The sequence below is a fragment of the Scardinius erythrophthalmus genome, assembly GCF_964197995.2.
Source record: "Scardinius erythrophthalmus genome assembly, chromosome: 1".
NCBI classification, from domain to species: domain Eukaryota; kingdom Metazoa; phylum Chordata; class Actinopteri; order Cypriniformes; family Leuciscidae; genus Scardinius; species Scardinius erythrophthalmus.
In genome coordinates, this window is record NC_138221.1 from 2,014,503 (window position 1) to 2,031,232 (window position 16,730).

At 42.6% G+C, this 16,730-nt stretch overlaps 1 protein-coding gene across 1 annotated transcript; it reads left to right on the plus strand.

The window, feature by feature from the left end:
- The first annotated feature begins 10,831 nt into the window (after positions 1-10,831).
- On the plus strand, positions 10,832-14,031 carry LOC308691743 (uncharacterized protein). Its single transcript, XM_081367283.1, has 6 exons — positions 10,832-11,355; positions 11,808-12,113; positions 12,211-12,591; positions 13,144-13,203; positions 13,349-13,429; positions 13,541-14,031. The coding sequence occupies exons 1-6, from the start codon at positions 11,295-11,297 to the stop codon at positions 13,594-13,596; spliced, it is 945 nt and encodes a 314-aa protein (XP_081223409.1). The 5' UTR covers positions 10,832-11,294; the 3' UTR covers positions 13,597-14,031.
- Positions 14,032-16,730: the final 2,699 nt, after the last annotated feature.

The following is a 16,730-nucleotide window of genomic DNA, read 5'->3' on the forward strand; positions in this document are numbered from 1 at the left end:
CTTGACGCCTCTCTTAATTCCATTCTTCAAGCCGTTTCACCCAGCACCCTACAATCATACTTAACCGCATGGAAGCTTTATAAGTCTTTCCACTTCCCATACAACCTGCCTTTTCCCAATTTCTCTGCTCGCCATCACTTCATTCATATCCTATCTCAACATCATCAAGAACTGCAATGCTCTTCTAGCTGGACCTCCATCATGTGCAACTAAACATCTACAAAGGATTCAGAACGCTGCAGCTCGTCTTGTCTTCAACGAGCCCAAAGGGCCCACGTCACTCCTCTGTTCATCTCTCTGCACTGGCTACCTCTCGCATCAAGTTCAAGGCATTGACGCTTGCTCACAGATCTATCACAGGCTCAGCTCCCTCCTACTTTTACTCACTCCTACAAGCCTACATCCCTACCAGAAGCCTACGGTCGATCAACGAGGGACGTCTCGTGGTTCCATCACAGAGAGACACAAAATCACTTTCCAGAACATTATCATTCACAGTTCCATGCTGGTGGAATGCTCTCCCCACCCTCATCCGGAATGCAGAATCCCTGGCAACATTCAAAGACAAATGAAAACCCATCTCTTCCATGAGCAATTAACCTCATAACCCAACCTACTCGCCCAGATGCCAGACAACCAATAACATTAGACATACTTACTATATGCATCTCCACCCTCCTCCAAAGCTACCACTCCACCAACACTGCCCGCACACTGGACGCAATGTTCATAGTGGCTTTTTTCAGTTTCCTCAGATGCTCAGAACTCACCATCACTTCCAGCTTTAACCCAAAAGTCCACCCCACAATCACAGATCTATCAGTGCCAGACAATGAAACCATCTCCTACTTCATAAAGCAAAGTAAGACAGATCAAATTTTGCTCCATTCAGGCATCCCAGCAGACCACTTTTCCAGCCATTCATTTTGCATAGGCGCAGCAACAGCTGCCCAAAAAAGGCCTCTCTCAGCAGCAGATCCAAGCACTTGGCCGCTGGTCAGCGGAGGCTTTCGAGTTACATCCGCTCAAATCGCTTCCATATCAAAGAAGCCCAACGAACCCTCATCAATTCTTTTGACAACTTCTCATACACCCAACCCTACACACCACCACTCCTGCAGGAGCCACGTTCCCCATCCTAACTCGCTTTACTGCCACAGCAGTGCTATTTTCCGCTCCAGCAGGAGCTCAGATCTCTGTCCCACTCACCTTTCGGATCACAGTTTGAAAGCAAGTTGTTTCCAACACCACAACAGCAGCATCATCTCTTCTTCCAACAGGAGCCCATTCTCCACCCAACTGGCTCATCGGACAGTTAAAAGCAAGTCAACCAAGTTTACTACAGCTAACCTACTCCACTCCCGCAGAAGTTCCGTCACTCCGTCCAAACTTATTCCACTTCCGCAGCAGTGTCTTCTACTCCGCTCCCACAGGAGCTCCATTACTCCATCCAAACTTGCTCTACTGCCGCAGCAGTGTCATCTACTCCGCTCCTGCAGCCAGTTCCGTTACTCCATCCAAAATAGTTTGGATTTAAGAAAGCAAGTTTGGTCCACTGCCGCAGCAGTGTCATCTACTCCGCTCCCGCAGCCAGCTCCGTTACTCCGTCCAAAATAGTTTGGATATTTAAGAAAGCAAGTTTGGTCCACTGCCGCAGCAGTGTCAGCTACTCCGCTCAATCTGGAGCTTCGTTACTCCGTCCAAACTTGCTCCACTGCCGCAGAAGTGTCATCTACTCCGCTCCAGCAGGAGCTCAGTTCTATATCCAAAATTGTTTTGATAATTTAAAAGCAAGCTTTGGTCCACTGTCGCAGCAGTGTCATCCACTCCGCTCCCGCAGGAGATCCGTTACTCTGTCTAAACTTGCTACACTGCCGCAGCAGTGTCATCTACTCCGCTCCAGCAGAAGCTCAGTTCTATGTCCAAAATTGGTTTGGATATTTAAAAGCAAGTCGAAGCAAGTTTGGTTCACTGCCACAGCAGTGTCATCTACTCCGCTCCCGCAGGAGCTCCATTACTCCGTCCAAACTTACTCCACTGCCGCAGCAGTGTCATCTACTCTGCTCCCACAGAAGCTCAGTTCTATGTCCAAAATTGGTTTGGAAATTCAAAAGCAAGTCAAAGCAAGTTTGGTCCACTGCCGCAGCAGTGTCATCTACTCCACGGCGCAGGAGCTCAATTCTATGTCCAAATTGTTTGGATATTTAAAAGCAAGTTGAAAAGCAAGTTTGGTCCACTGCCGCAGCAGTGTTATCTACTCCGCTCCGGCAGGAGCTCTGTTACTCCGTCCAAACTTGCTCCACTGCCGCAGCAGTGTCATCTACTCCGCTCCCGCAGAAGCTCAGTTTTATGTCCAAAATTGGTTTGTATATTTAAAAGCAAGTCGAAGCAAGTTTGGTCCACTGCCGCAGCAGTGTCATCTACTCCGCTCCTGCAGGAGCTCCATTACTCCATCTAAACTTGCTCCACTGCCGCAGCAGTGTAACCTACTCCGCTCCCGCAGGAGCTCCATTACTCCATCTAAACTTGCTCCACTGCCGCAGAAGCATCACCTACTCTGCTCCCGCAGGAGCTTAGTTCTATGTCCAAATATTCTGGATATTTTAAAGCCTTTGAAAGCAAGTTTGGTCTACTGCAGCAGCAGCATCTCCTCCTCTACTGCAGGAGCTCAGTTCCCCGCAGCAGTGTTTACTCTTCCGTCCTTTTGCTATCAGCTAGTTGGATAGCAAGCCAAAGTAAATTTGATCCACTGCCGCAGCAGTGTCAATTCTAGAGCTAGATCTCAATCAACTTGCTTTCACTGCAGTGGTTATTCCATTCTCCGCTTCCGCAGAAGTACATCACATATGACCATCCCCAGCCTACTACCTTAGAGGTGCACCCATCCGACGCCATGTTAGCTTTGCACTCTGCAAGTTTTGGGGGGGTCACCAACATCATGGCGGCTGTCCGGCATTTATTTGCAGCTTTTGGGGGGAGTACTCTGGGTTCGGGCCGAATACCGAGCCCGGAGCCCTCTCCTCGGACAGCACGCCAAATACGCATTTATTCTATCTGACTTATTTGTAAGTGTGAACTAGTGAAATGATGTTTTATAAACAAAGTTCGGGAGGAGCACGTTCAAATAATCCAATCAATCAATCAACTCATCAAACAATTACCATGTCTACCCTATCAGCATGAGAGGAAGCATGTATATATATTCACTCTGTCAACTCACCTAACTTCCTTGACAGGTTTCAGCATCCCTCCACCACCCCGACTCCTCACTCTTGGCTTGTTCTTTCACAGCCAGGAATACGGGGGGAGTACTCTGGGTTCGGGCCGAATACCGAGCCCGGAGCCCTCTCCTCGGACAGCACGCCAAATACGCATTTATTCTATCTGACTTATTTGTAAGTGTGAACTAGTGAAACGGCCTGGATCCGGCGGAAGAGGAGAGACTAGTTGACACTTCAGGACTGTGCTGTCGAAAGAATGAATCAGTCAAGCCTAAGCCTAACCGAAGCTCATCATGCAAAACCTGGACTGTTATCATCATCACGAGCGAATATATATGCATGTTATTACATTTATAAACGTTAATGAACTAATTGTTACCAGTAAAACCTCCGGGAATGACCCACGCTTGTTGATCTCCGGACGGCGCCATCTTCGTTTACACGAGTCACCGGAAACAGAGACGCAATGGCTGCTGGGAAATGTAGTTCCACTGAGGAATTGCGCTGAATGTGAAAATGTCGTCATCAGAAGAATATGATATGGAAAGTTTCTGTTGTGCTCTAAAAGTACGAAAAATATCGTTACAATGTTTACATGGTACAATAACTGGTAGGTTACTGTTTTTATTATCGCTTGACAAATTTTCAATAAATTTATTGTGATTCGATTTTGAAACAGATTTTGATTCAATATCGATTAATTTCGAGAAATATTAGGCACAGATACATGTTAATTTTTCTCAAGAAAAAAAATCTCTCACCTAATGCTGTAAATATAATGCCGTCAGCTTTTAAAGGTTAAAAATAACAACTCAAATTAAATATATAATAGGGTTTTATTATAATTATGTAATATTTTAAAGGGATACTCCACTTTAAAATGAAAATTCTGTCATCATATACTCACCCTCATGTTGTTTCAAACCTGTATGAGTTTCTTTCTTCTGCTGAACAGAAATTAAGATATTTAGAAGAATGTCAGTAACCAGACAGTTTCTGGTCCCATAGTAGGAAAAAAATATACTATGGAAGTCAATGGGACCAGAAACTGTCTGGTACTTACATTAAATTAAATAAAACAGAATAATTCTCACGTTTTCTGTGATTCCCTAGTTTGTCGAGAGCCGGAGGCGGCACGAAATTTGACGGAGGCGGCCGCCTCATAATCCTCTATGCAGGAAAAACCCTGGTAACGTAACGCGTAAATGCGCTTAACTAGTGTACATCAAGCAAGCTAGTCTGCATAGGCCATGAAGTGTTGGCGAAATAACACATTAGAGGAGTGGAGTGAATAGGGAATTTTTTCCAGAAAAATTATTGCACAAATTCAAGCACTTTTTGTCTCTATTTATGTTTATTTTCAAAAACTTTTTTTTCAGATTCACAAACTTTCAAAGATTTCAAGGACCCGTGGGAACCCATGACACCCCCCCCCCCCTCTTAAGTTTAGAACTATTGAGCTTTTATTACCATTATTACATATCTGAATTAAACAGTTATACAACCAAAATATAATTAATTTATTAATGAGCAATCTTATGAACATTGAGCTCATTCAAAAAACAAAACTCAGGTTACTGCAGCAGCGTATTTGCACAGTACAAACCACAGTTCAGTCCTTGTAGCTTGAGGGTATTTTCACTTGTCTGCCTGACCTGGTGATGTATTCACGTGGCTGAGACTCAGGCAATGCTGTGTTTTGTGTGTCCTTGTCAATTGTAGATGACTGAGTGTCAGTGACCTTGAGTCCATCTCACTATAAGTGTCAATAGGCGCGTTTCCATTACAGATTTGCGCAAAACTTTTGCGATTTTTTCTAAATGTCGACAAAAAACTATTGTGAAATGACGCCGTTTCCATTAACCGATGTTATGCGACTAAAACTTAATTTTTTCCTTTCGCGATCAGTAAAATCATTCCAAAAACCATGGCAGTGGACGTTGGTGGGTTTATGTACTATATCCCAGCCACTGCACTGGTCATTATTATTAATGGAAGGAGGTGTGTGTGTTTCTGTCACAGGTCGGAGTGGGCCAAGCCAGACTGCGCCCACCCCTAGACCACTGTCACCCAGAGGAGCGTATCAAGGAGGAGGCAAGAGGCAGGAGTAAAAGGAATGTCAACTTTATTTTATATTAAAAAGCAATTAAGAAGTCCTAATCTAAAATTCCTTGTCCTCTTCTTCCCAGGGACCCGGAGCAGCACCGCCGCGGGTATGGACCGGCGAGTATCTCAGGTGAGTATCACAGGTGAGTAAGGATATCGAGGCTCACTTCCTGCACAGACTGGTGTCAGACTCCCAGTGGGAGAGCGTTAGACAGGTGGATATCACAGGTGAGTAGAGAAATCACGGCTCACTTCCTCCACAGACTGGTGCCAGACTCACTGTGGGAGAGCAGTAGACAAGTGAGTATCACAGGTGAGTGTCAGACTTACGGTGGAAGGGCGTTCGACAGGTAAGTGTCACAGGTGGGTAGAGGGATCACGGCTCACTTCCTCACAAACTGGTGCCAGACTCACGGTGGGAGAGCAGTAGACAAATGAGTATCACAGGTGAGTAGAGAGAACGGGGATCACTTCCTTCACAGGTGAATGTCAGACTTACGGTGGAAGGGCGTTCGACAGGTAAGTGTCACAGGTGAGTAGAGGGATCACGGCTCACTTCCTCACAAACTGGTGCCAGACTCACAGTGGGAGAGCGTTAGACAGGTGGATATCACAAGTGAGTAGAGAAATCACGGCTCACTTCCTCCACAGACTGGTGCCAGACTCACGGTGGGAGAGCAGTAGACAAGTGAGTATCACAGGGGACAGAATCGACTTCAACAGCAATACGCAGTTCTCACATGGGTTGCAGGGGACGGATAACTTCACACCATGCAGGAGGGATTCAGGGCTACAGCAGGCTCAAAGTCGCAGACAGAGCGGGGTTTCTCTAGAACAGACAGAATCAACTTCAACAGCAATACACAGTTCTCACATGGGTCGCAGGAGACGGATAACGTCACACCATGCAGGTAGGCTTAGGACTGCAGCAAACTCGAGTCGCAGGCTGAGCGGGGCTTCTCCAGGACAGACAGAATCAACTTCAACAGCAATACAGTTCTCACGTGGGTTGCAGGGGACAGATAACTTCACACCATGCAGTTGGGCTTCAGGGCTGCAGCAGACTCAAAGTCACAGACAGAGCGGGGCTTCTCTAGAACAGACAGAATCAACTTCAACAGCAATACACAGTTCTCAAATGGGGTGATGTTGTCTCGCAGAGGTTCTTTTTTTCCTAGACACCGCACGTAGATGTAAGCAATCTCACTCAGCTCTCACGGTAAATAGTAGACCCCCAGGACACATGGGCGGTTGCACAGCAATAAAAGATATTCTTCCACCCACACACACTGCAATCCAACTCTGAGCATGCAATCGTGAGGGGAAACGTCAATTTAAACACGGCAACTTCACTCTTCTAGTGCGCATAAGGCCAGCACTCACCCGCAAGTCCTGGTCTACCGCACTGATGATCGCCAGGGGCGGACAGAACACTCGAGAGATTTTTCCTCACGGTCACAGACGGACTTCACTTCGCTGAACTCCAATCGGGGAGAGGAGGTGAGAGATCAACAAAGAATCAATATTTCACTCAGTGAAAAGTGTACACATGCTCCAGACACTTCAATCCAATACCCAATTTAGTGGAAAAACACATGCAATTATGAGATTCATTTTGTTAACTACTCATCTCTCTCTTCTCCAGCTCAGTCAGCGCATTTCATTCCTCTGGGCCGTCCTTGCGTCCTCTCAAACAACGCTCCTCTTCCTTCAAGGCAACCCCTCAACTGCAGTGCCCATAACCAATTCACCACGAGAGAGAAACCACCAACGATCAGGGGGAGAACGATCCAGATCAACAGGGCAGAAGAACAACACAGCACCACAACATGGCACAGCACAACCCCAGCCTTCTCCTCCTCGTATGTTTTATCCTCTCAAAAAGCGGGAGTGGCCTCAATCAGACGCTCAGAGTGAAGTCCCTACACCTGTCGCCAATCTGCCGATTAGTTGTCATAACGACAAACACTCATACGGATCTGGAGCTGTTCGTCACCCCGTGACATTTCCAAGCATTAATGGTAAGGAACGACTCTTAGGCCCCGTTTACACGAGAACGCTCGCGGGTGAAAACGTACAAATATTTTATCAGATGTGCCTTTCGTTTAGACGGCGACGGCGTTTTTGGAGCTTAAAAACGCAAAAAAGTGAAACCACCCTCCAGAGTGGAAATCTTAAAAACGCTCCACCGTCGCGTTTCCGTCTAAACGGTAAAAACGCAAAAGTATGCTAGACAGTGAAGGCACCGATCACCGGTCCATTGCCACCTAGCCGCCTGGAGTGCATACTACATCGAATTTCACACACTTTAGCGTCACCATATGCATGCAGATTTCCCCCTCAAAACGCTCGTCTAAACGCAGAATAAAAAAGTGATAACGCAACGCCACTTTTGCGTTTTCTCTTCAGATCGTTTCCGTGTAAACGTAGCCTTATTATACTTTTGAGCGGCTCATATGAGGAGTTTCTGGGTGTTTCTCCCTCACATGGGCGGATCTACAGGGGGGCAAGGGGGGGCAGGTGCCCCCCCCCCACTCTAGAGCCTTGCCCCCCCCAGCTGCCCCCCTAACTTTGATGATCCAAAAACTGTACTTGTAAAAACAACCCGCCACTATGTCCACAAGCTTCTCAAAATAGTGAACTAAACAATACATTTACCAAAAGTGAACAATTTAATTTAAAATTGAAATGTATTATTAGCCCCTCCCCCCTGCGTGCAGAGCGGCGTTCACTCAGTCTGGCTCACACACTGCGAATCTGCTGCGTTGTGGTGGCCCTGCAACACGACTGGAGAGACTGAGCTGCCCCAGAGCCTCTGAAGGTGAAGTGAGTTTCCCCAGGTGTAGTTTAAACACACGTTTAACTTAAAGTTACATTTGTAATGAATGTATTGTATGCTAAAGAGATTCAGCATCAGCAAAAACAGCGAGTCTATTACGTTAGCCAAAATCAGCGGTCAAATCGCTCCCTCGTGATTTGTAAGAGCACTCTTCCCTTTGATTAGACTATTTTTGATTTTAGTGAAGACAAGAACAGCTTAATAAAAAATATAAAATATTGTTTGTATCCATAACGTTTACTGATGGACGTAGGTTACGTTACAACACAGTAACAATACAGTGCCAGTTAGGAGATCGATAATTTGATTAGCTAAGCAGTCCTATTAAATCCAATTCCTCTCAGATATCACAGCAATGAAACCAGGTTACAACTGGGGAAATAACAAATACAACAGGATTAAGTATGGGCGTTAATAGTTGGGAGAAAATATGATGCGTAATAATGATTAGATCTGCATTTGGTCTTAAAGAGGCAGCAGTCTAATAAACCTGCTGACGATTGCTCAATTAATGTGAATCAAACAACAAAAGGCAAAGAGAAAATCAGTCGCAGCTCTTGAATGATATAAGCTTTAATCTATATATGATAAACTATGCAGTGTTATTTTAAATCTGACTTTATTAGATGTCTTTTTAGCCCATTAAATGTCAGTAAACATTACTGAAATTAAAGCAATGGATATATAATTTGAATATTTGTTTAATTGTATACTTTTTTTGTTTGACCGTGTGTTTGTACTTTGTTTTTGGTGTCCTATGTCTTCTGAATATAAAACACAAAAGCCTGCACCCTTCTGCATAACATACATGTTCTATTTGTTTTGTTAAAGTGCTTTTTCTTTTGCTATAGATATTTATTTTACATTTTACAAAATATAAAGCAATATTAATTGTGTTCTAAATAATTTTTTCCCCTTTTTTTTTTATTTAACAAAAAGAACCGATAATAATACCGTTAAAGTATCGGATCGATAAGGAGTATTGGTAAGAGTAGTAATACCGTCTAGTAATATACGTCTGCCATATGTTGCCACCCCTCAAAAATTCCTGCCCCCCTCTCGCCACCCCATAAATATTTTTCTAGATCCGCCCCTGCTCAAGACGGTGAGGTCTTGATTGTGGCATTTATTTGAGGTTTAGAATCCAGTATTCCTGTAATTATTTAGTCTTTTATGAGTTTAATAAAGAGCTCTGTCTCGTATTCTGTCCAAACACACGCGTCGTCTACGTCAGGTGACTGTAAATGCGCAAAAACTGTTTCCATTGCAGTTTTGCGAAATATTTCTTTTTCGAATTGCCTGAAAAACCCCCTCATGCGAGCGTAAAAACTTTTTTGCGATAAATGCGAGTTTTTGCGAAAATTACGTGTTTCCATTGGGCGTATTTTCAATTCGCAATTTCAATTTGCGCAATTTGAAGAGTAATGGAAATGCGGCTATTGACTGTGTTGACTCTGTTGCTGTTGTTGTGAGACTTTTGTCTCCAGTTTTTAGAAGATGTTTTCTGTTTCTCCTGTATGTTTACCCATCTGCAGTTTGTATGATCATGTGTTTTTATGATTCCTGCAGGTTTCCAGACATCTCCTCGTTGCACTCTCACTCTTTCTCCTATGTGGACATCTGGAAGCAGTCTCGTTTGTCTGTCAAAATAGGCTTTTTGCTTGTCTTGTCTTAGTTTCAGGCTGTCTTGGATCTGTATGTTGCTCTCGGGTGACAACAAGGTGACTGAGGTGGGTGTTTTGGGTTTCAACCGACGTCCCATTAGTAACTGTGCTGGTGAGTACCCAATATCATCCAGTGGCGTGTTTCTGTGTTCCAACAGAGCAATGCAGGGGTCTGAGCTTTCTTTAACAAGCTTTTTATGGTTTGAACTGCTCGTTCAGCTTGTCCATTCATCCAACCAAGGCCAGAAAACAGGTCGTCAAAGTTTTTCAAAGGGTCATCTTTGATCTTTACTTCATATATTCGTCTCACCATTCCTAATTTTTCACAGGTTGTGCGTCCGAGAAGTGCAGGTACGTTACCATCGACCACTTGAAACTGAATATTATGCTTTTGTTTTCTGTAGGTGAAGGTAAGTTGAACTTGTCCCACAGGTGACATCTTGTGGCCAGAATATGTAATTAGGTGATTTTTGTAGTTTTCTTTGAGTTTCCAGTGACCTGAACACATTGTTGGGCATTATATTACATGCTGCCCCTGTGTCTAATTTAAATGTAATGTTCTTGTTGTTTATTTTCAGGCTTTCAGTCCATTCTGTGTTTCAGTGGTGCCTGTGTGCACATTTCTCATTGTTTGTGTTGTTTGCACATCAATGGTTCCAACAAAGAAATCATCTTGCTCATCACTTTGTTCACCTTGTTCTACAGTCTGTATCTTCCTGGTGGAGACTTGCATTCTGCACATTTTCTCAAAGTGGTTTCTTTTGTTGCATGCTTTGCAAATTTGTCCATAAGCTGGGCATTTTTTGTGTTCATGTTGGTAACCACATCTTGAACATTTCACGTTTGCTTTGTGGTGACTTTCCATTGCATGCTGTTTACTTCTCTGTTCACGTTTTTCCTCCTTTTTTCTTTGTCCTACTCAAACCAATTAATTATTTTGAGCGTTAGGGTTTACAGTGTGAGGATTTTTTGTTCTGCATGATATCAGCATTGACCAGCAGGTGTCGCTATGTGCATTCCACACCTGGAGAAATCAACCACTTTTACACACATCAGGCTGGAAAGCTTTAAAGCTTCATGAAGCTTCATCTCACCATCACTACCTTCAGGTTCACTCAGCTCAACAGTTATACGCTATATTAGCAATAATGATTATTTTGGGAGACATGGATGAGCTTTGATTGGTGGTTCCCATCATGCACTGCAACATTAGGCTTTATGTTTATTTCTCCAGTGATGGTTGGTTGGTCAGATGAGAGGAAGTTAATAACCACAGGAGGAGCTGATGATGTTTAAAGGAGGAGCTGTAACTATATATAATGAAGAGGAAGAGCTGTAACTATATATAATGAAGAGGAAGAGCTGTAACTATATATAATGAAGAGGAAGAGCTGTAACTATATATAATGAAGAGGAAGAGCTGTAACTATATATAATGAAGAGGAGGACTGACAGAAACAGAAAATGGCTGATAAGTGTGATCTGTGTCTGCTGGGACTGATCATTCTCTCTTCACTTCTCACAGGTAAAGAAATCTGTATTTTCTCTAAAGACATTTAGTGGAATTAGTCTGGAAAGAGTTCATTTGAACATGCTCAGCTTATTCTTGCACACATTCACGTTGTGTTGATCTCAGAGTTGTGTATTGATACACACAGATCATACTGTATTATTCCTGATACTGGACATAGTGTCACTCAAACATCTGATGATGAAGAATTATCTTCATATTAAGAGTGTGTCAGTGATTTGAACAGCTCTCTGATAAAGACTAATAGTTTATTCTGGAGAGTGTGTTGTTTGCTTTAAGTCAGGAAAAATACTATGATTTAAAACTTCTGCTTTTTATGCTGGTGTATATATATATATATATATATATATATATATATATATATATATATATATATATATATATATATATATATATATATATATTAATATATATCATAATGATCACTGAGATATACTGTGTTTCAGGAACCAGTGGAGCTCATGTGTTCATCAGTTCTGGTGAAAATGTCTCTCTGTCCTGTAATGAAGCTCTTTCTGACTGCAACTCAACTACATGGACCTACGAGAACGGACGTTCAGGGAGAGTTGAACTGATTACTGAAGGGATAAAGAATAAAGACACAGAGAGACATGAGAGACTGAGTCTGGAGTCTGACTGCTCTCTGAACATCAAGAACGTCACAGGAGAAGATTATGGAGTATACACCTGCAGACAATATGTGAATGGAGAACAACAAGGATCTGCTTATTATGCTCTGAATGTTCTTCATGGTAAGTTTATGATTATGTAGTCAATTTAAAAAGGGCAGATTCTCCCTTTAAACTCAGATGATGATTGAAGAGTCTGTGATTTGTGTCTTGTGTTCAGTTTCAGTGTCTCCATCATCATCATCATCATCATCATCATCATCATCATCATCAACAACATCATCATCATCATCATCTTCACAGACTGAGATCAGTCCAGGTCGCTCTGTGACTCTCTCCTGTCTGTTGTATTCATATACTATATTCTCCTGTGATTATTGGGTCCATCGTTGGGGACTTGAGCTGTTGTGGGTGAATCAGGCTGGTGTTGATCTGAAGACAGACTCCAGATATCAGATATTATTCTCATCAGCTCAATATCGCTGTATCCTCACTCTGACTACAACACTCCTGAATGAAGATGACAACAGAGAGTGGAGATGTCAGCTTACTCAGGGAAATCAACTGGAGACCTCAGTCAGATACACTGTCAAGTATTCAGGTGAGAAAACACTCTTTTCTGACAGATTTGTGAAAACTTCCACAGATTGGCTCTACTCTTTCTGATGGCTTCATACGTTTTGGAGTTGTAAAATATTAGTGGTCAAAGTCATAAACTGCATAACAATCCTTATAATACCCAATATTGGCCTCCTACATGGGTCCTACATGATATATTGCATAAATCAGACGAGTGTATTAAAGCCTAGTATGACCCATGTAGGAGGTCGGGTTTAGGAATTATAAGGCTTATGTCCTTCATTCAAGCTGAAGGTTTATTTGCAGAAGCTCAACTGTGTTTCACTCTCATATAAACCAGGAATAAATTATACAGTAACACAGTTATACAGTTATACAGTAATACAGTACAGTCTCTTCTCAACTACTGCCATTCTCCTCCTGACAGCTTGAGAGTGAAGTAAGAAGATAATAGATGACAGACTCGTGCAGAAATTCATCATTTCTGTGATGTGAAGCTCCAGTATTATGTGATGATGATGTTGTGTATATGTGGCATTATGTGTTGAACTGAACTAACAGACGTGATCCACAGATCCAGCTGATCCAGCATCAGAAACTGGAGTCAGTGTGACTGCTGGATCATTATACAGAGGTACGACACGTTCATTTATACTGACAGCTTTATAACATTAAACTATCAGTCAGTCTGTAAATGCTTCATCAATAACTGTTGATAGTTGAATACCCTTGACTTCAGTCATGTACAGTTTCTCTTCTTCCTCTCATGTTTCCTGCAGTGATTGTGAGTATTGTTGGGATCGCAGTGTTTGCTGCTCCTACTGTGATTCTTCTTCAGATCATCTGTGCAAGAAGAGCTGGTGAGTTTTGAGCCGCACACAATCTGATGATTCACACTCATCTGATCTGGAACAATCTGCAATCATGATAAAAACACATACGAGAGGTCAGTCAATGCTTTTATTTTGCAGGGAGGAAGGACTCGAAGCACCCAGAGGAAATAGAGATGCCGACAATATTAGAATAAAATACTGATGAGTTTAGAGCCAATCTGCAGCAATATTTACAATAGCAGAAACTTACAGAGGATTGTTCATTGTTTTATTTTCTTCTTCTCAGAAAACAGAGAAAAAACTCTGAGCACTTATAGACATAATCAAGTTTAGATTAAAATGTGTTTTTACATATAAAAAGCCAGATTTATTTTCATTGATATGGATTTTATGGATATATTTTCCTACAGTGTTGAAAGTCATTCTCTTGCAATTCATATGTAAACTGCTTTAAATATAATATTAATACAGTAATGGACAGACTCAGACTGTATAATCTCTCTCTGTTCTGTGTGATGGAGCTGATTTGAGGATTCTTGGATCTTGTCTGTTCATTCCTGTTTTTAGCATCTTTTTTTCATTTTGAATGATTGCTATAATTTCCTTAATAAACCTCTGCAGTTGTGTTTAATAAGTCTCCTTTCCTGAGATGTTTGTTAGGAATATGTTAATTCCCCTTCATGAGCTGGTAATGTCTCTGTAAGTCCACTGAAGCGAGTTGTAGTTGAGAAGCCGCTTCAATAACCGAGAGCTAGATATTGGGTCTTAAACACCTCACGACACCCTGAAGGAGCCACTGAGAGGTCAGACTTGAAGCACTGTTCCTGAGATGCTCTTCTTGGTGGTTAACTGTAAGCAGCAGACAGATCCAGCAAGAGGAGAACTGAGGATTCGGAGGCTCCTCTTGCCAGTCTCAGAGCTTCAATAACCGAGAGCAGGGCCGTCTCAGTTTAGTGGCGCTTCTGAAGCCAGACTGGTTGTTGTCCAGGAGGATGTTCTGTGTGAGAAATGGAGATAGTTGGTGGAAAACGACTCGTTCAAGTGTTTTAGCAAAGTGGTCCAGAAGTTCAGGGAGGCGGAAGTTAAATCAGTGGTGCTTGAGAAATACATCCCAGATCTTCCAGAGCATTTGTAGTGTTGATAAAGGAGTCTGGATCTGATATATTTCTCAAGGCTGGAGAGAGTAAAGCAGAACGTTATAATCCATGTGTAGAAACTCCCTGAAGACAGTTAATATCTGCTTTACAGACGCTCATGTGCAAATGCAGCTTTATTTTACCAAGCTGATGCTAATAATTACTTTACAATACTTTTAAAATCTGTTTTATAATTCAGGAAACTGCTAAAATAAGGAGGGAGACTAACAGTAATGCTCTCGTGTGCAAAAGAATATCTTATAAACTGTGTTCAGAGCAGATGTGTGTTGAGATAGTGTGGTTCACCATACGCATGTAAAGCAACACTTCACTGTGGCATCGTGTCTCTATACAGCAACTCTAGCAGGATTTAATCACTCGGTTGATCAGAACAGAGGAAGTTAATAACCACAGGAGGAGCTGATGATGTTTAAAGGAGGAGCTGTAAATGAAAGCTTTAGCATAAAGTTCTGCCAGGAAGACTTAATTGGTGCGTCACTTGACCTTTTATCTATCCAATCACATTCCAACACTTGTGGTATAAAAGATCGGTACTTACTCATGTTTGAGTTCGCAGATGCTGACTCTCCAATTCACCACCATCCTCCCCACCACCTCCAAGTCTAATTCTTCCCTCCATCCTCCCCATCACCACCACCAGGATGGTCCCTTCCATACTTCACGGGGGTCGGCTGCGCCTCTGCCTTCATCTTCAGGCAGGATATGCAGAGTCCGGACCCTCAGATTGCGAGCTATGGACGGGGCCTACGCCAAAGAATCTTATTGCTTGCTTGGTTGTTAATAAATGGATAATTGTCACAGTATTTATTCTCTGAGTCTTTCTGGTAGAACTATATGTAATGAAGAGGAAGACTGACAGATACAGAAGATGTCTGATAAGTGTGATCTGTGTCTGCTGGGACTGATCATTCTCTCTTCACTTCTCTCTGTCAAGGTTCTCCTCTGACCGTTCTGTCAGTCGTGTCAGTCTAATCTCTCTATTTTAGTGGTGTTTTGTTCTTCCCGCTGTTCTAGAGAATCCTTGCTATTGTTTAGTATATTTCCCCCCTTAGTTTTCTCTGCTTAATCTGGAGCAATGTAGCTGTTATCTGATTGGCTCTAGTAAACGGTTGGTGGAGTCCACTTATCTGTGGCTTTTTCTGCATGTTGACGCTAGAAGTGTTTCACAATCCACAGATGCGTGCAGCGATTTACAGATGCACAGATAGCGGTTCACAAATATTGGAAATTTCAGTGAAACTCAATGTGTGTGAAAACCCCGTACACGTCCATACACTCGAGATGCACAGAGATGATCAGATACAGGACATTTCTGATTACACACACTAGATGTGTTCAGAGATTTCCAGTATACCAGCAATTGCTGATGTTGTAATGTTTAAATCCTGGTAAGCATGAGGCCAAGTTCTCAGTTCTTATAGCTAGGCAGAACTGCGGATCGTTGGCTACCACACAAGTTGTGTAAGTGACCATTTAGTAAAATGGTAAATGGACTGCATTTATATAGCGCTTTCACAGACCTATGGCCACCAAAGCGCTGTACATAGCCTCACATTCACCCATTCATACACCGACGGCGGTGTCAGCCATGCAAGGCGATCCAGCTCGTCGGGAGCAGCTGGGGTTAGGTGTCTTGCTCATGGACACCTCGACACTTGGTCAGGTGGAACCGGGGATTGAACCACCAACCTTTCGATTTGTAGACAACCTACATGAACCACTGTGTAGAAGTCAGGCCACTCAACCGGAGGTAGTGTTAACGTTAATCCTGTCAGAATGTCCATCCGATTGACCGAGCGTGTACGGGTCAGCCAGTCTGGGATGTCTGTTAAAATTAACTTTTGCAAATAACAATCGCGGTCCTGGACAGGGAGTGACCTTGCACATTAAGATAAAATCGGATTTTCTCCAGTCATTATTAAAAAACAAGCTAACAAAACTAGCAAACTAGCGTTAGTGAAGCGGCATGAGGGATCTTTCTGCCTCCACCTAAGCTCCGCCCACACAAACGTCACCATGTTTACCAACTGTAAAGGGTCTATAAAATGAACTAATCTCTATTTTTAAATTAAATTATTATAAATAAAATATATAATCAATGAATAATAACAATAATGTTAACTAAAATGTATTTAAAAAAATGAAAACATAGTTTTAGCTATAGTTTTAAT